Here is a 20,601-nt window from a genome sequence, read left to right as displayed (position 1 = left end):
GCACCCCAAGTCGTTTTTTGCATGGCTGCTCTGAATCTCTTCACTGCCCAACCTGTAGCTGTGCCTGGGAATTGCTCTGACCCAGGTGTAGGACCTTGCACTTGGCATGGTTAAACTTCATGAGGCTGGCATCAGCCCACCTCACAAGCGTGTCAAGGACCCTCTGGATGGCATTCCTTCCCTCCAGTGTATCAACCGAACCACACAGCTTGGTGTCATCAGCAAACTTGCTGAGGGCGCACTCAATCCCACTGTCCATGTCACCAACAAAGATGTTAAACAAGACCGGTCCCAAGACCGATCCCTGAGGGACACCACTCGTTACTGGTCTCCAGCCAGGCACTGAGCCGTTGACCACAACTCTTTGCATGCAGCCATCCAGCCAGTTCTTTATCCACCAAGTGGTCCATTCATCAAATTGATGTCTCTCCAATTTAGAGACAAGGATATTGTGTGGGACAGTGTCAAACGCTTTACACAAATCCAAGTAGATGACATCAACTGCTCTACCCCTGTCCATCAGTTCTGTAGCCCCATCATAGAAGGCCACCAAATTGGTCAGGCAGGATTTCCCCTTAGTGAAGCCATGCTGGCTGTCACCAAGCACCTTGTTGTTTTTTATGTGCCTTAGCATGCTTTCCAGGAGAATCTGCTCCAAGATTTGGCCAGGCACAGAGGTGAGACTGACTGGTCATCCATTTTCCCCTTCTTGAAAATGGGGTTATATTTCCCTTTTTCCAGTCGTTGGGAACTTCACATGACTGCCATGAATTTTCAAATACGATGGACAGTGGCTTAGCAACTTCATCTGCCAGCTCCTTCAGGACCCGTGGACGGATTCCATCAGGTCCCATGGACTTGTGAACGTTCAGGTTTTTAAGATGGTCTCGAACCAGATCCTCTCCTACAGTGGGCCCAAGGTCTTCATCCTCACAGTCGCTGCGTCTGCCTTCCAAGACTTGGGTGGTGCGGTCAGAGCCTTTGCCAGTGAAGACCGAGGCAAAGAAGTCATTCAGAACCTCAGCCTTCTCCAAATCCTGTGTAGCTAGTTCTCCCAATAGCTTCCAGAGAGGGCCTACATTGTCCCTAGTCTGCTTTTTATTCACTGTGTACCTAAAGAATCCCTTCCTGTTACCCTTAACATCCCTTCACCTGAAGTATCCTCCCTTCATCTGAAGTATCACTTCAGATACTTCAGAACACTTAACTTTTCATTCCTTTTCTGTTATTGGAAGCTTATCTAGGGGTTAAAATATTCTGCCTCGTTTAAAGTTATGGAGAATGCATACATTTTTGCCAACACTTCTTCCTAACTGGAGCTGACCTTTCTCAAGTGTTCTGAAACCACAGTTTTAAGTTTTTCTGTTACCTTGACTGTTTTCTGTCAAAGAAATATAAAAATAAGTTAAAAATTGAAGGTGGGTCCAAGCAGACACCAACATACAAAAGCAAGTCCCACCATTCAGGATACCAAGTTGTAAGAAACTGTCAGTATAGAAGCCATAGAGTTGTTAGCACATGTTGTGCCTGTGCCAGTAAGCCCTACGACAGAGGAAGATTTAGTAACCTTAAAATGGTCCTATAACAGTGTGAATATATACCTTCCAAATTAACACTCAAGCATGGCTAGACAACCTGATAGTTGTTTGGTTCCATCCTTCTATGAAGACAGATTTTCTTCTTCATACTCCTTACAAATCTCTTCTTGCACGAGTTCTACCTTAACCTCAATCCCTAAAATGCATGACCAAAGCTGCACAAAACATATTCCAGATGAAGGATTGCTACCTTTTACACTGTTAATATGTCAATGACGCTATTGGAAGCAGAAGAAAAAAAGATACTGAAGTTTCCTTACCTGTTGTGCTCCATCGCCACTTACAATAGGGGAAGTTAGAAGAGGGATTTCACTATTTAAAATCGAAGTGGTATCCAGTAATGGTGGATGTTCTGCCATCATTGATGGTACACTAATTCACAAGATCACCTGCAAAGAAAAATTACTCAAATGGTTAAACTATATAAATATTTCTGAATAATTACCCACTAAAAACAGCCCCACTTTTTAAGGGAAAAAAAAAAAAAAAGAATTCTTAGACACCTTTAGAAAATGTGTTTCCACAACATTCCAGCAATCATGTAAACCTGAAGATGTGTTTTGCCAGCTAGTATAGGACTTATTTATACACAGGGTGGTTTAGACCCCCTCTAGCGGCTTAACTTCAGATGAAAATACATCACAGCTTTGGAGCTAACAAACCTGTACCTTTTAACTTGGATTATAAACCAAGATTTTGTCTAAATTTCACTGGCACTGCTGACAAAATACCTACTGGGAAAACGGGAAAATAAAAGCAGCAGTTTCCTTACATATATAGTGTTGTTCTTTATAGGAAATTGGGAGAAAAAAACCAAGATCTATGAATAGGGATGCTGTTTCTTTTTTCCTTTTTTTAATTACCAACCCACTTTTTCCACTATTATAACAAAGGGAGAACTTATTTTAGGAACAACTAGCTACTAGGGAATGTCCAAGTGAGATGAATGAATAAAAAGATGTTACATTTCTTTAGTTTTAAAATAAATTTGACCCAGAATTAAAGCTGTGTTATCTGTGTCATTTTTACAACCAGTGGCCCTCTAACAGCTTTATCCAGCAGCTAAACTTGGGGGGGGGGAGGTAACGCCTGAACACAAAATCATAATCCTCGTAACTCTATTATGGAAAAGCCCTTGCTAGCACACACTGTAAAGCTACATGAAACCTGATGACAAGAAGAAAAGCCACACAGGTAAGAGGCCCACGAAAGCATGATCCACTTCAACTCTGATGAGCATCAAGTAACAGCATAACAGAAAGCAGGATTCAGCCAAGCGCTCCTTTCAATTACATAAAACACATTACTTATGACTTGTTAATGATATTTTGTGTGTTAGTGCTATATGAAGACTGGATGGAAGGATTAAGACCAGAAAAGCTGGTGATTACCATTTTTCCATGCTGGAAATATGCACTGGGAGTCTAGTAAGCTGCTTTTGAAATTGTATTTCATTTTGTTACCAAAAAAGAAAATAATAAAAATCTCTAAGTTATACTGCCTTAGTGTACTAGTCTTATCTTCAACCCAGCCCCACTCAGAGCACTTGGATTTTGAAATAAAAAAATTAGAACAACAAGAACTGAGAAATTGATATCTCTTAAGAAAACAAAGACAGATGGAAAGAATTCACTAAAGGTGAATTGTACATTCAGAATTCCCACAAGTTAATCAGATTTTGCATCTGAAAACTGCTTAACATCAAACACGGACATAAAGATTAAGCTGAGAATAGCTTGTACACTATTTCTAAAGCTGAACTGCCTCTCTTAACAAGTTCTTACAGTAGCCTGATGAAAACAAGTACATTTTTGAAATTGCACAGCCAGACAGTCTGTAAGGTTATAGGTTTTTAAAGTTTTGCTTTGATATCATCTGGCTAATGAAACTGTGCAAACACGTGTAAACTTCTAACACAGATGTACTCTCTGCTCATAAACAAATGCTTTTACTGTAGCATGTAACCTACTTTAAATGAAGAGACATTTGATAAAATTCTAGGAGTGATATCGTCAACTTAATGATGCTGACTTCAATACCAAGTTCTAGAGATGATATTGGGTTAACCTGAAGAGCTACTGTTACAGCTGACTACTCAGAAGCATTCTCCAAAACTATCTTCATCCCAACCAGCTGACTGCTTTTACCTGTTTGTCATTGTACATCTGTTGTGGGTTGAAACCTGTATTACAGTGCTGTCAGTACAAGACGACTGGGGGAGAACAAAAATTTCATGTTTTCTAAAAAATGCATTAACAAAGTACTAGAAGCCTCTAGAATACATGCCTACATATACAGTATGATTTAGCTATTCCCATAGTGAAGGCTGTCCTATGAAACTGTTAACTTGGGAAAAAAAGCATTCTGAAATTATTTTAGAGGTTTCATTTACTTTCCCACTATACTCTGCAAAGATTAAAGTAAGGGAAAAAAATCCCTCTAGGTTAAAAGACTTTAAACCTAACTGTGATTACTTAAGAATTCATCACCACTTATACCTGCTTAGCCAGACTAATTAGTCTCCCAAGCAAAGAGGGCAGAGTTTTATATTCCTCCCTTACTTTTAAAAGCTTTCCCACTCATCAAAAAATCCTCCAGGCTACAGTCAGTCCCCACCACTTCTGCAGGTGGTGAAGGGCTGATGAAAGTTACTTGGATCATCTTCCAAGCTAGCAAGTTTGATGGTAAGCTTCCCAGGATACGATCCAATGACTGTTTAATGTAAAATGAATGCACAGCCTGGAAGCAGAGGTTAGAATCAAGGCATCCTTCCTTCCATGACAGCTACAGCCAGGTTGCTCTTCCACCATCTGTTCATCTTACAGCTCCAAATATTTTGCACTCCTATAAAGTGGCACAGACACATAGGTAATTCCAATACTTCAAGCTATAATACAACAAATTCCCATAATAATCTGGCTTGAATTTCCCCAAGTTTAAATTGAAACCAGCTTGTTACTCCCAAGCCACCAAGATAATGACTAGTCTGTTATATAGGGAAATGCTAACCTCCTTTATCACACACAATGACTTTCGACTGAATTCATAACTTACAATGCACTCAGTGCTATCATCATTCATTAGGCATAAATCAAAACACATCTATCAAATTGGATACCAGTGAGAATTAAACATAACCCAAACTGACTAAAATAGGATTGTCATGACAACTTGTTCAGCCCTTCCAAGACTGGAACAGCCCTGGACATACCTAGCATTTAGTCACAGGTTTCACTCATTCACAGAATCATTTAGGTTGGAAAAGACCTTTAAGATCATCAAGTCCAAAGGTTAACTTGGCACTGCCAAGTCCACCACTAAATCATATCACTGAGTGCCACATCTACACGTCTTTTAAATACCTCTAGGGATGGTGATTCAACCACTTCCTTGCACAGCTTGTTCCAATGCTGACAAACCTTTTGGTGAATTTTTTTTTTCCAATATCCAATCTACACCTTCCTGGAGCAACTTGTTATCTGCTAGAAGATGCCAACATCCACCTTGCTGCAACTTCCTATCAGGTAGTGGCAGAGCATGATAAGGTCCCTCCTGAACCTTCTCTTCTCCAGACTAAACGCCAGTTCTCTCAGCTATTCCTAATCAGACTTATTCTCTAGACCTTTCATGAGCTTCATTGCCCTTCTCTGGACCCACTCCAGCACCTCAATGTCTTTCTTGGAGTCAGGGGCCCAAAACTAACATAGCATCCGAGTTGCAGCCTCACCAATGCCAGAGGGACAATCACTGCTCTAGTCCTGCTGGCTACGCTACTTCTGATACAGGCCAGGATGCTGTTGGCCTTCCTGGCCACCTTGGCATACTGCTGGCTCATGTTCAGCCAGCTGTTGACCAATAGGCTCAGGTCTTCTTCCATGGAGCAGCTTTCCATTCTCTCACACAGGTGCTTAATGATTAGATTTGTACAAAAATTAGGTTCCCACAGGCACCTAAGTGTTTGGGTGGATAGCTCACCCTTGGCACACAGCCTTCATGCCTTAACTGGGACACGGTTAACTTCCAAATTTGGATCCAAAATGTCTGATTTATTCTGGAGACAAAACATGCTGCTCATCGATAAAACCTGACAGAAGGTACTAGGTGCAGTCTTATTCCTGACACCCTCTACAACAATAACAAAACTGCTACCTGTCTGTCTGTGTCATCAATCCAGATGAAAAAAAATCAATGCTTTCTTGACAATACAATATTAAATTTCTCTACAATGCCACTGATCAAGCCTTGAAGACTAAAGGTATAAACTTCACACCAATGTGGGTCTATGCTACACGTACCACCAAAAGCCTTTTCTCTGTCAGTAGTAAAAGGCAGCAATCTATACAAGTCAGTGCCTATAATTTGATCAGACAGTACAATGTGATATGTCCACCAGTTGCAGATGCCTTTTCTTTGTAGCTTTAAGGACAAATACAGACAGAAAAGAATATGAAAAGGGAGAAGTACTGTATGGCAAAAAGAGAAGTCAGCTAAAATGGACAAAAGATTGGCATCAAAATAAGCAAAAATGCTCAGTAAACATGCCACTGTATCACACTTGACAAGGATATAAAATGGACACAGACAGAGCTTTTAAATCAGCAGACCCAGACAGCTTGCATTCAAGACTTCTGGAAGAAGAGATCTACCTAGATCTTTGAAAAAGACTTGCAAATAACTTGAGTCCTGGGAAACTCTCAGACCTCTGAAAGAAAACCGAAGTCTTGCATTAAATACTCCATTGTAAATGAGCAAATGGGACAATCTAAGGCCAGCTAGTAAATAGTGATCACAGACCAAATAAAAGGGAACAGGTGACACTGGATGCTATTTGTAAACAATTAAAAGACAAGTATGATTGATGGAAGAAAAGCTTATCCAATTAATTTGACACGAATCTTCTGGTGACATATAGTGCTGACAAAGGTACAAATAAGAGAACTGGAAAAAACAATCCTAAACCTTATTTGGAATGACATAACATTTCTCATCAACAAAAATACAGAATAGATATTACATGGACTAAAACTGGACAGACAGCCCTTAAATATTAATAGTGAATACAGAGTTGTTTAGCATGTGAATTTCCAATAGGAGGGGATGGAATCAGTTCTTGGCTTCTCATTAGACAACACGTTTTAGCTCTTAAGGGGGGGGGGGGGGGGGGGGGAGAGGGACAGAAAAAAGGGAAGTTAGAAGGAAGCCCGGAAATGACAACCATGACAGTGATAAGAGACCAAGTCATTTTACTCCACTAAAATGACATGAATAGCTTAAAAAGCTAGGCATAACAAAAGGGTTTAATAAAGGTTAAGCTATTCTTTCTGAAACAATTGTCTCCAACTTGCTGATGTACAGTAAATACCTGATCAAAAGAGTAGTATGAGAGACTACAACTTCTTGAAAATATTGTTCCACATTGAAAATAGTACAAGCAAAGTATGTGCATATAATTTCAGCCTTACTCCACACAAAACTGCTCTGGATGTAGAAGAAAAGCAACCTGCATTTGGACAACAGGTCAGGCTCCTCCTGCAGAGCCCCTACAAACAATTCACTAGCTTATTGTCAGATTTCTGCACCACTGAAAACTAATGAATGCGGCAGCCTTCAGAAGGGCTAAAATAACACGTGGGATAAATCTAAGGATTTACTTAAGGCCAACTCACTGCACAATTCTTGTGAACATATTAAAAAGGACCAGACAGGGAAAATGACACATTAGTTGAATAGATAGGAAATACACTGTTGCTAAGCACAGAAACAGCTGAGAAGTGTTTTTCTACTGGTGGCGCATTAAAGGCATGGTTATTTAGAAATCCATACTGACTCACACACAGCAACTACTGCATGAACAGCTATCTCATTTCTTGTCTTGTTACTGAATGTACTGAACTAGTAGACATTCAAAGTGTAATTCAGGATTGTTAACTCAGCTGTCACTGTTCTTTCAGAATCTGCATTGAGACTGTCCTAGGACGCAAGAAAAGTATAAGGTCTCCTGAGATTTCAACCAAGTTACATAGGTTAATGTTTTATATGTGACTTGGGTAGCAAACTGCCTATTCCCCACTACTCCCAGCTGAACTGCTATTCATTTTCCTTACCACATGGATCTGAAACGACCTTGAAAGATTTTTCTGAAAGCTATCGAAACTGAAGCAAATTGAAGGCATCTAAATTTACTAGACATGACTTGTTTAGAGACTGTGGGGCTTATGCCTGAGGAACCACTAAAGAATGGATTACACCAACAAGTTAAAAGACTAAATGTTGTTAAGGCTTAATGACTGAGCTCCACACAATAGTTCAGTAAGCAAGTTTGCCTTCCTTACTATAATAACAATTAACTCAATCCTTAAATGCCTTCAGATTTGGTCCTTTACTGTTTCTGTGGCATTACATTCATGTCCTGAAGTCATATACAACTCTGCTTTTTACTCAGTCAATTGCTCATTAAGGGTTAAGGAATATTGTAAGGCTGAGATCATTGGACAGTGCGTTTCCTCTGGATGTACAAAAGATCAGCTTTTCCATCTCCAAGATACTAGTAGATCTTAACAACAGTCTCTGACGAACTCATCAGCATTAAATCATCTGGATAACCAAGGCAAAACATGAGTCAGCAGCACGCATCCTTGTAGCGATGATGGCTAACAGCACACTGGACTGTATTAGCAGAGAAGCACAACCAATGGGCTGAGGGAAGCAACTACTCCCTCTACTCAGCCTTTATAAGGTGGCATCTGGAATACCACAGCCAGCTTTGCTCTTCCCAGCCACCTCTTCCTCTCCAGTATAAGAGAGATGCTACAATGCCTGTCACTGAGCTTAGACCCATGAAGGACAAGGAGAAGCTAAGAGCACTGGAGCAGCCAGGGGTCACTTACTGCCTGGATCCCACTACACCCTGATGCTTTTTGAGAGCCTTGAATCAAGCTCTTCTCAAAGGCATGCAGAAGTCCAAGAAGTGATGGACACCTGCTAAACCACTTGAAATTTTGGCTGGCTGGTGGGGCAGGAAAGACACCTTCATAATGAGAGTGGTGTAGCACTTGCATAAGTTGCTGTTAGAAGCTGCAAAAAAATCTCAGTTCTATAGATCAGTAGTCTCCAAGTGGGGTGCACAAGACAATTCCCTGGGGTATAAGAAGAAAATATTTTGTCTTTGATTTTTTCATCTTTATCTCATCCTTTTCGGTGCATGTTTTGTAGTGTACATATTGCATTAGCACAATAGCATTTGCATATGAACTAAAAATGTACATATATCAGAGGTACACACTCAACATTTTTACTGATGGGGTGCACGATCAACAAAGTTTGGAGACCACTGCTGTAGAAAGTCAAAACCTGACCATGTAAGGTCCTGAAAAAATGCTGAAGAAGGCAATCTCCCAAAGCCCTGAGACTTGTAAAAATTACTATCATGATTCCTTCCAAATTTGCCATTTAGTTCAGAAGTCATCAGATAAGAGTGGACAAATGAAAGTGACGAAGAGATACAAATATGTGAAAATTAAGAAAATTCTAGAAACAAAATACATGTCTAGAATGAAAAGGAAATAAAAGCATAGGCAACAGATGCTAGTTTTATCACTGCACTACTGGAAAAAGCTCAGATACAGTGATGTAGCTGGTACAGAAATATATTAGAGTGTAATAATTACCCAGAAATCCACAAGATTGTAGCTGAGCTACTAAAGTTATGAAGCATGCTGAAGAGTTTTGTGTTTGTTTTGAAGAATCAGAATAGAACAAAATGATTTTCATTCTTTTCCCCATATATTTACCATTTTTTCTAGTCGCATAGTTTTCGATGTGGCAGCTACAGTATACGGGGTTTTCTTTTTCAGTTCTGAACTTATTTCAATTAATATGTAATTTATTTTAAAAATGTGATTTGTTCCTCATAAAATATTTTCCTGGTTTAGAAAAGTGGTTCCTGGACAACTTTTCCAAAAGAACAGGACTGTTATTTCTTGTCAGAAGGAAGCTGTCCTGTGGAACATTCCTAATTCACTAATTTAACAATCTCCTTTTAAGTGAAACTGAAATGGCTATTCCCTTCAGCCCCATTCATAATACTGAAATTGCAGATAGGAAATTATAAAGTAGTTTCATAAAGTAAATCAACAAAGTCCAAATGTGAGATTCACTAAAAATACTACATAAAACCAGTTAAAAATTAAGATATACAAAATGTTTAAATAAGTATTGGAACTTCCAATAGGAAAAAAAAAAGAATCTACAACCTCTACCATAAACATGGAAACTGCAGCTCTCCAGCTGTGTCACAGACACTCGCTAAATACAATTCTCCAAGAAATCTGAGAAATGCAATACATGCCTCTGTTCATACTATGTATCACTGGAAGGCAAACACTAAAAGTTGTGAAGTGAATGCAGCACTGTGATAAAGAAAATACTGATTGATGAGCAAATGAAGGTTGCACTTGAACAGTCCAAATGGGTGCTGCACCTGACTCACTCCCAATAGTTACTACCTTGGCCAAAGCAAGAATGGCCAAGCCACATAATGGTAAACCTTAACACTGCATCAGGTAAGTCAGGTTACCTTCATACTCCAGGTTGTGAACACTAATGATTTAAGATCAGTTTCAAATGCAGTTCACACATTTGTGTCATGGGTACTATAACTTGCATGAGATTGCATAATAGATAACTGGAAACACTCCAGCTGTTCAAGTTTAATGAATTTGTATTTACAAGCCAGCAGTTTTCTGAATCTGAGCCAAAGAGGCTAAGCTCTTAGTAGGAGCTGAAGTAGAAAACTAAACTTCTGAAGGCGAAGACTGCATAAAGAACTAGACACTGATAAGTCATTCATTCAGACAGGCATAATACGTTCATGGACACTTATCACCTCATCTTGTACAGCACAACTGTTAAATTCTGGACTGTACATAACAAGACCATTGCAATGGAGACTACCTGAAAACACAACATTCTGGTTTTAAATTTGTTACTATTACTAGACTCTTAAAAAAAAAAACCCATCCACAGTCCTTATTTGGATGATGTACATACAACTTGAAGTCACTGCATAAGAAGAATTCTGTACTTTCCAACTACTTGCCCCTCCCTCTTACACCTTCAAAGAAGCATGAACTGGTTCTGTAACTTTTAGGAAGCGATAAGTGCAATCATATCACAAATCAGAATTAATCTGTTCATTTTGCACAGAACTAACTTGCTAGTGTGCATTTTAAAATCAATGATTAAATTGTCAGCACCTGGGTGCAAAATTACACCTAGTCTTTAGAGGGTACATGAATGTGGTTCACTGTTGCACATTGTTTGGGTGATATACTATGGCCTCCTTTGTCTTACAGGAACAACTGCCTATTTGGACACTCTTGGAATCAACCTCAAAAAGAAATTGAGAGTGAACTTCATAGCCTATTTTTTACACCACTTAAAGATCTCCAATGCAATTCCACTTTATTTATACTATGTTGATCTAAACTATGGGGCTGTTTTGTTCTACACTCTTGTTACTCTCAAGAACTTCCTTAAGCTTTCCTAGTCTTACTTTTATACCAGCTAAATGGGGTTCTTCAAGCTTCTGCCAGGACTGGATTTCCTTCAGTTTATTTTCTGAAAATCACTCAGGTTCAAAAACAGTTTGGCCTTTCCCAGTTAACCATTACTTTTGCCCTCATTTCTGTTTAAGAACATGCTTATTTTTTGAGAAAACAATCAAATTCAATGCCAAGAATCAAGCTACTTCCTCGTTTGTTATCAATTCCCCCTTCTCCAAAGCTATGAGCAGCAAAGACACTTTGAAAATATTTTTTATAAGATTCCTTTAAGGCAAACTAAAACCATGAATATATTTTTATTAATGTGGTGCAACTGGTCAGTGAGATAAATTTATTGCAGAGACAGCTGCCGGTGTAGGAGCTACATGGACTGCATGATTCAAGCAGAATGGGCAGCTTTTAAAGGACTCTTCTGAAAAAGCTTTTTCCTGCTCATTCTGAAAAACTGAAAACTATGCAAGATGACATAGGATCAATGAGGCTACACGTCTAATAGCTTTTAAACTTTTTATCCACTGATTCTTTTTGGAAAACCTGCAGGTCTCTGCTCCCATAAGGAACAGGATAATAGCATAGAACATGATAAGTCAAGACAGGCTTATGGAAACTATTTCCTAAAAGTAAAAATTCACCAGAAAAGAAGGTGTCTGAAGTCTAAAACACACATTTGGGAGATATTCTTTTATCAAGACTTTAAACCACTGTAAGTCAGTTCTGCTAAATCATTCTAGCAGCTTCTGCTCACACCACTGCAAGCAACTGGTTAACAACATAGTGAATCATAGAATCATAGAATAGTTAGGGTTGGAAAGGAACTTAAAATCATCTAGTTCCAAACCCCCTGCCACAGATAGGGACACCTCACACTAAACCAGGCCACCCAAGGCTCTGTCCAACATGGCCTTGAACACTGCCAGGGATGAAGCATTTAGAACTTCCCTGAGCAACCCATTCCAGTGCCTCACCACCCTCACAATACAGAACTTCTTCCTTATATCCAATCTAAACTTCCCCTATTTAAGTTTTAACCCATTACCCCTTGTCCTATCACTACAGTCCCTAATGAAGAGTCCTTCCCCAGCATCCTTATAGCCCTCCTTCAGGTCTCCACATAGCCTTCTCCAAGCTGAACAGCCCCAACTTTCTCAGCCTGTCTTCATATGGGAGGTGCTCCAGTCCCCTGATCATCCTCGTGGCCCTCCTCTGGACTTGTTCCAACAGTTCCATGTCCTTTTGATGTTGAGGACACCACAACTGCACACAATACTCCAAGTGAGGTCTCACGAGAGCAGAGCAGAGGGGCAGGATCACCTCCTTCAACCTGCTGGTCACACTCCTTTTGATGCAGCCAAGGATATGGTTGGCTTTCTGGCCTGCGAGCGCACACTGAAGCCGGCTCATGTTCATTTCCCCATCGACCAGCACCCCCAAGTCCCTCTCTGCCTGGCTGCTCTGAATCTCTTCTCTGCCCAACCTGTACCTGTGCCTGGGATTGCTTCAACCCAGGTGTAGGACCTTGCACTTGGCATGGTTAAACTTCATGAGGTTGGCATCAGCCCACCTCACAAGCGTGTCAAGGTCCCTCTGGGTGGCATTCCTTCCCTCCAGTGTATCAACCGAACCACACAGCTTGGTGTCATCGGCAAACTTCCTGAGGGTGCACTCAAACTTGCTGAGGACACACCCAGCAGTGAATTTAAACTGCTGGACAGATTTAGCTTAAAATTGATATTACAAAAATCACTTTCAAAAGAGAACACTTGTCTGATCCATTCCATTTACACAAATACAGAAAGGCCAAACACAGGTATAAACAGAGAGGAACTGTTTCTTCCAGTGTCAATGAACAGCATTCATAAAGCTACAGACAACAATAGCAACAAGGTCAAGAGATAGTTACGCTGGCAGGCACTACACTTTTCCAAGGTTAAACTTAATCAGAATGGTACTGCACCAGTTACTTGCACACCATACAGAAAAAAAAAAAGCAGAATAGTCAAACAGCATCTCAAGCTGAATGATACTCCTGAAGACTGAATATGTTACTAACTGGAGAGTTCTCTAATAGAGGAGTCTCTGCAACTACTGAAAAGGAAGACTAGCAAGAGCAGGTTTCTCAGATAATACCAGAACTCCTTTCTGCCAAGTTCCACCCCATCCTTCAAGAAAAATGTTAGTCATTCAAAACACTATGGGACCAACTAGCTTGATTGCCCAATCAAGTCTAGAGGACAAAGCTGCCCTCAGTTTCCTACCTTATACATGAAGTTGCAACACCAAACACTTGTCAATTTGTTAACAAAAATAAGCCCACAAAATCAGAAACTAATCTGTTTGCAGCTGTATTGTCATGACATACGTAATTAAATGTACCCAAGTACTTTTAAGAAATATTACTTGAATCACGGTAATTTATTCCCATGCCATTGAGTGGAATGTGCATGTATAGTAATACTGTTATATGTGGGAAGTCAAGTTATTAGCAAGCCTAAAGAAACTAAAACGGATTACATTTCAGCTGCATCTAAGACTGATCACTGTCAACAGTCATTACTCATTTCTGCAGCTTCTTTCAGTCCTCATTTCTTAGTACTTAGTTTCAACATCTCCAATCTACCTCCATACTGGACTAAAAGGGTAAAAACGTTTTCTTTAATTATGGTCTTCCCCATTTACATTTTTAATAGATTCTATAGGATTTGCAGAAACATGGTAACTCTTGGGGTTTATATTTACTCTTACTGTAGCGAGTCCCCTAACAGCTTATCAATAGGTATTTTTAAATATTACTGTGCAGTTACTGTTCTCTCTCATTCCCAAGACACCTCAAGTCACCAAAGTTGGTGTTGAATTTCCTTACTCAGTTAATTTCTGCTTATGGATTAGTTTTCAGCTACATGCTTTTTTTTTTTTACATATGATTACTACTTGATTTGCTACCACCATCTAAAAAATGTGTTTCTTTGCTCTATGGTAAAACTAATTCACTTGATACTCTGTTGCTTGTATTTCAGTTTCCTTCTGTCAAGCCATCTAGTAGATACAGTTCTTCCAGTTAAAAGAAAAACAAACTGAACCAAACCCTGCAGTTTAAGTACTGGAAGTTAGAGAAGGATTTATTTTGTAATCAAAAGAGCAAGATACGGTACTAAGTATACTACATTAGCGAGGGGAAATGAAACAGCAGCTTGGCAGTAGCCCATGCTTGTAGGATCTTGTGTAAGTAAAGCTTGGGCTTTGTTTACCAGACATTGGATTTGTACACTGAGGAAACTCAATAGTATTTAAAGGGAAGCACTTACACTTGTTAACTACAGGGTTTTTTTACTTTATACTTCAGGTAATAGTAAAGTTGAGGTGAAAATGACTTAAACCTACAAGTTATTCAAGACCAAACGACATTAAGAACTGACCTTCATAGATTTAAACACAACCAACATACAAAAACCCCGAAGCAAACACAAAAAGAACTGCCACGCAGAAGGCAAAGTTACCATCTGTGTGCCACGTATTTCTTTTCACTCCCAGCTACTGGATAAAGTTCCTATCTATCTACACCTGTCATAGGATAAATACTTTTGGACCTCGTTATTTTTCCTGTGGACAATTTCCCAGACTTGGATAGTTTTTTCAAATCATGGACTGCATTGATTCAATTTTGTAAATTTTCATAGCTGTGAAACAGGTTTTTTGATGCTGTATTACAGAAGCCTATGTAGCCAGGAAGTAGAAGGTCTTGTTTTAGTGCTTTGGGAAAGCAGAAGACATTTATCAGATCTTAGAAAATGCCGTACTTCTTTTTTAATAATGAATTATAAAGATGAGATCTACTGGTTAAACTAGGGTTGACAACTTGAGTTGGCAGAATAGAAAATATCTACATTATGCCCAAAGTAATTAAAAATATATATATTTTTCATTAACTATAAATATGCAACACTTCCATTCCCTATAAGTGAAGAGGTTTTGCAACGTATCTTTTAATATGTTCAAAATGCTTCAGAACAATTCTGAAAACAAAGCTGGGGAGTGTGTGTGGGTACACTATAGATGTATTCGGCACTCCTATTTTACTTCTGCAAACTGCTGTTGGGATGGTATTTGGCAATCAAGATGCCAAACAGAAAAAGAGGGTAACAATGTTAACCTAGGTGATGTTTTGGGACAGTATGACCAGAAGAGGATCCACGCATCCGGGAAAAGCAAAAACTTATAGGAGATAAAAATATGAATTCAGTTAAGCAAACTGGTAGATACACAGGTAGGTCTGGTGAGACTCAGACCAACAAATGAGCTTGCCTAGACATAAATGGTGAAAGCTTATTTGGAACCATGTGCGCAAAGAGGGAAAAGTATGTCCAGTCTAACTCAAACTGGGAGGTGCTGTGAAGACACTGGCAATGAATATGGTGTTGAAGTTTTAATAAAGGGTTTAGAAAATGCAAGGATATTCTTTTCTTGATGTACTACGTCTGCAAAGAGAAAAGCATTCTAAACCAATACATCCACAAAGAACTGTAATACAGTCCTCTGCACAACTGTGCCATCATAATGAAGAACAAGTTTCCGCAGCACATATTCTAACCAAACCAGATTATTAATACAACCAAGAAAGGGTACATGACGTAGCAGATGAGTATAAAAAGACTTCTCATTACACAGTGGAGTCCATCATGAAAACAACAGCTAAAAAAACTATTACTGACAAAAGGGCATAGCAAATTATATTTCCATTTCAATTTTGTTGAAGTCATGTATGACAGCTTAGCAAAAAAGTCTGAACATTTTCAACGATTACAGGCTCAACAGTACGTGAGCAGCTGGAACACAACCAGATATCTGCAGGGCAGACAGAACACCACCTTCGAAAATACTTTTCTATCTGAAACTAATGTAACTTAATTGGAACAATTAAAGACAGAAACCTACAAGAAACATGTTACACTATTAAGTGTTACAGACACTTTCTAAACATCCTTCTACTCATTAGCCCTACAAAATACAGATCCCAAGGTGACAATCCAAAACATTACCGAACATAAACAAAACCACTAAACTTTATGGACAGACAAGTTCAAGAAAAAAAGCTAACAGTGTTTTTCTACTGGCACCAAGTGAAGATCAGCATTAAGAAAGCTTGAAGTTTACTGTACAGGAAAAGAACGAGCAAAGAAACAGTCATTTCTGTAGCTCAGGAAACATTGGCCCCACGAGCAAAATAAACATTGTTTGTGTTTGCTGAACAGAAAAAGCAGCAATGTACTTACTCTGAACTGTTATCGCTTTCCTGAGATACAGACGGTATCTTTTAGTTAAGCTAAAGAATTGACAGTCCAAGTCAAATCTATTTTTACTAGATCTGGTTCTACAGGAAAAACAACGGCTCACAATTCAACTCGTGCACTATAAACTGCAGCCAAGTTCAATTTTGCTACAGATTGCTTGGGAATTTCCCCAAGCCAACAGTCCTAAAGAAATGGATGATAAAATATAGAAGTGTTATTGACAGATATAAAGAAGAGAATCCAACTCATATCTTAGATCACAGAAACGCAGTGATGAAACACGACATGTTACCTGTAGACATTTTAGCAGAGATTGAACTAGAAATCCCACAACAATTAGAAGCTGGAGGTCAGAAAAAAGGTACAGAGTTGCTGTATGCTGAAGGAAGATAAGAATTCCTCAGATTTTAGGAGGCACTGACAACAAACGTCAATAGCTGCAGACAACAATATTATCTGGGAAGCAGGCCTGCAGCTCCCAAAAACTGTCTTCTCCAGTTATGTCTGAGAATGAACAAGACTGTATCTCTGTCAGTTCACTCAACCCACCCCAAAAAGGTGACTGGGCTGGGTTATAGCATTTGCCAATTTGACAGAGATATCAATAGACAAATCAGTGCACGAGTACTTAACACCTTTTCAGCATTCAATATTTCTAGAGACCAAAACATTTACAGTATCATAAACCATTTCAGAAGTCACCTGCTGGCAAAAGTAAATTAGTGTATTGCCTAAAAGCGCTTAGAGGTTAAAATCATTTAAGAGAAAATATTGACAAAGATGAAAAATTGTACCACTCCTGAAGTCAGAGGGTTTTGCTTCTCAGTAAGTAAGTCCTAAGACAGAACACTGCTGAAGCATGTTCAGGTAAGTAGTTGAAGATGCAGTAATAATTATGAAGGACCTCTTTGAGATATCTCGAACCAAAGTGATTATCAGTGTAACACTAACTTGGCTGATGTATGTCCAAATGCAAGTGAAATTAAATGGCCACAAGGCAAAGAATAACGAACAAAAGCATCGCAAGACCCATAGGACTCACAGACCAAAGCAAATGAGTTACCAGTCTGAATCATAATTCAAATTTCTGCAATTCCATTACGTTATTGCCTACAAAAAACAAAAGGCTTAAGTTTACAAATCAGTAGATACTCCAACTTGAAAAAGGTAGAAATGCTACTAATAGATTGAAATCAGGTAACTTCAGTGTTGTATGTAATCACCTTAGCTTCACGTAACTCATACACGTGGAGCTTGTCATACAGCAAAAAGCCTTGAAAGATTCTCCATCTGCCCTGAAAAAACTCAGAGACTAATCTAATTCTGTTTTAATATTATCATCGACAGTAGTCAGCCTGTGACTCTGCTCAAAGCAGACCGCCCTCATCCTGACCAAGTGATCTAAGCAACTGACCACCAAGTGCTGAGCTTCCTGAGAGCAAGGATCTGCACCTCTCAACTAAGCTTTCATCTGCCAAAGTCAGTGCCCAATGCCCTGATGTAATGGATTCAGCATGTCAATTCCACACCACCACCCCCCCCCCCCCCCAGGTCACCAGAAAAACCATTCTGGTGTAGCTTGACAAAACAAATCCCAGATTCAACCCATATGCATCAAGATGACTTTGGTACACTCTGTACATACAGACTGAATCTAGAACTAGGTGCTGTTTCTATACTTGATCAGTGCCCTTCCTGCGCCCCCACTTAGTAGCAATACCAGATACTAAGAACTCTATGCAAATTGCAACACAGAGAGCTATAGGTACTCAGCTATTTCATACTGTCAGTTATGTGCACAGCCTTCTCCCTACCTGAAAGCTTCCTACTTCCCCATTCGTCATGTGATGAAATTTCAGTTGAGACCATTTCCTTGGTAAAAAATAAAAGGCAGGAAAAAAAAATTAACTGATTGTACTTTCTGAATCTGAAGGACTGTCGAGTTGCTGCAATTCACACTATTTCACAACACAGAATATAAACACATCTATGGATGCACATTCACATCATGGCTACAGTTAAATTTTTATGCTGTGTAAAACAGAAAGTTACCTATTGCCATAACAACAAAACAGCTTTTATTAAGCACAAAGCTTACCAGGACTGAGACCTATAGCTTTTAAAACAGAAGCTACCAAGTACTTAGCAGCTAAAAAAAATAAGAGATTTGAAGTCTTCACAGTAATTGAAGATATTTATATGCATTTGAATAAACGGAGACTTAAATTCTAAATCCAAAGAACATTTTACAGAAATTACTTCATAACATGATATGTTCTGGAATAACACTTGACATCTAAGGTAGCTAATGAATTGCCTTTGACAAGGTTAAACAAATTACTAACATGTCTTGAGATGCCATTCATAAAAGCAAGATTTGCTCTTAGCCAACACATTTTCCACTGCTTATTTTCTCTACTTCGCACAAGAAAAATCAGCTGAAAAGTTTCATTTTTGCTTTTAGTTGCTTTCACTTTCTAGTTGCCTGGAAGTAACAAAAAGTTTGTTTAGGTTTAATACCAGTCCTAGGTACCAAGAAAGGAAAAATTGAGTGGGAATCTAGCTGAAAGAATTGCTCTGCTAGCACTAGGCAAGATGATTATACTGTTTTAGGAAAGATTTTTTTACCTACATACAGAAACACACGCTCAGTCCCTTTAGCCGAGAGTTCTGAGGGAATCTTTACGGCTTAGCCGGAGAACACCACCACCACCACCACCACCGAAAAGAGGTGTTGAAAACCACCACTTCCTTCTCCTCCCCGCCTGTCACAGACAGCTCAGCTGTCCAGGTCGTGCTTCGCATCTGCTTCTCCGCGAACAACGGCCCTTCTTCCGCGGCAGCCGCCAGCCCTGCCCCGGGAGCTAGCCCCGCCGGCCGGCGCTGACAGGAGGATCCCCCGCCCCGGCCGGGAGAAGCATCGTCGAGCGGCAGAGAAGCTCAGGAAGGGCGACAGAAAGTTTCTTCAGCGGGGCTCCGGCCGGAGACGCCAGCTCCTGGCCATCCTCGGGCAAGCGTCCCCTCAGCGGCCAGGCTGCTGCTGCTACCGCCCGCCAGCCTCAGGGGCAGGTGGAGGCACTGCCGGAGTCCCCTCGCACCCCTCTCCCCGCCCTGCCAAAGGGAAAGGGGTGGTTTGCCCGCCACCACAGGGCGGCAAGCGCGCCTACTCACCGCCATGGCCCCGCCGGCTCTCCCGGCTAACGGTTCGGTCTCCGGCACCGGCGGGCAGCGGCAGCCAGGCAGGCAGCGGAGAGGAGTTCCCGATGGCGCAGCTAAGGCAGAGGCGGTGCAGTTCGGGCAGGGGCGGCGCCGCGCCGGCCGCTTCCCCCACCCCCTGGCCCGCCCACCCGAGGTACCTGCGCTTCGAGCGCCGCCGTTCCGCCGCGTTTTCCTCCCCTCCCCGCACCTGTCACTGTCGCCCCCGGCTGCCACCGCTGCTGCTGTCGGGGCTGCCGCCTCCGCCTCGCCGCCTTGCCCGCCGCTGCCCGGCCGCCATCTTTGCGGAGGGCTGGGAGGGGCCGCAAGGGGGCAGTGGGCTCTTGGGGCGCAGTGCGCATGCGCGAAAGGCACCCGTAAACTGGCGGGGTGCGCGCATCTGGCTGTGGGAGGGGCGGGGCCACATGTATGGGCGGGGCTTCGACGGTCTGAGGGGCGGGGCCTGATGGAAGGAGGGGCCATGTCTGTGAGGGTGGGGCTTGGACGTGGGGGCTGGACCTTGGCCGTAACGTTGGATTTGGGGTCTGGGGTTTGGACTGGGTGGTCTTAGGGCTGCGGCCTGGCCCTGGCCGGGCCCTTGACGTATAGAGTGAAGGGTAGGAAGGACTGTTAACACAGCAAAAGTCAAAGGACTTTTAACCCAGCTGCCCTGAGGCCTAGCAGAGGTCCCAGGAGTGCATGACTGTGAGCACCTGTGGTATCCCCTGTCCATTGCTCAAGCACATCACGTCCAACATCTGAGGGAAAAGGGGAAGAAACATGCTTTGGCAGGTGCTTATGCAGGGAGGAGCTATCTTCTCTCAACACCTGCAAAGCTCAGCTGATGTCCTGAATGCTAATTTGTGGCTATCCTTTGCTTAATGTTTGTCTTTTCAACCGTTATGGATCAAAATTGTTTTATTATAGTGTTTGGCTTAATGACCTTTTACAGCAGTGGAC

The 20,601-nt window shown here is 40.9% G+C and overlaps 1 protein-coding gene across 6 annotated transcripts in view; it reads right to left on the bottom strand.

Moving 5' to 3' along the window:
• Positions 1-19,971, bottom strand: part of FNDC3A (fibronectin type III domain containing 3A) — a 116,601-nt gene extending 96,630 nt beyond the window's left edge. For 2 of the 6 annotated variants that reach the window (XM_061353100.1, XM_061353108.1), the window contains exons 1-2: positions 19,618-19,770; positions 1,859-1,987 (exon numbers count right to left, since the gene is read on the bottom strand). In XM_061353100.1, coding sequence (XP_061209084.1) covers positions 1,859-1,960 — 102 coding nt within the window. In that variant the 5' untranslated portion in view covers positions 1,961-1,987; positions 19,618-19,770. Of the gene's footprint in view, positions 1-1,858; positions 1,988-18,544; positions 18,596-19,617; positions 19,771-19,802 lie in introns of those variants that run through there. The other 4 variants (XM_061353107.1, XM_061353106.1, XM_061353102.1 and 1 more) reach the window with 3 other exon arrangements.
• Between the last annotated feature and the right edge of the window lie 630 nt (positions 19,972-20,601).

The sequence above is a fragment of the Neopsephotus bourkii genome, unplaced genomic scaffold, assembly GCF_033783945.1.
Source record: "Neopsephotus bourkii isolate Nb327-2 ecotype Australia unplaced genomic scaffold, CSIRO-AGI_Nbou_v1 NB_663, whole genome shotgun sequence".
NCBI lineage: Eukaryota > Metazoa > Chordata > Aves > Psittaciformes > Psittacidae > Neopsephotus > Neopsephotus bourkii.
This window is presented reverse-complemented; position numbering and strand designations above follow the sequence as displayed.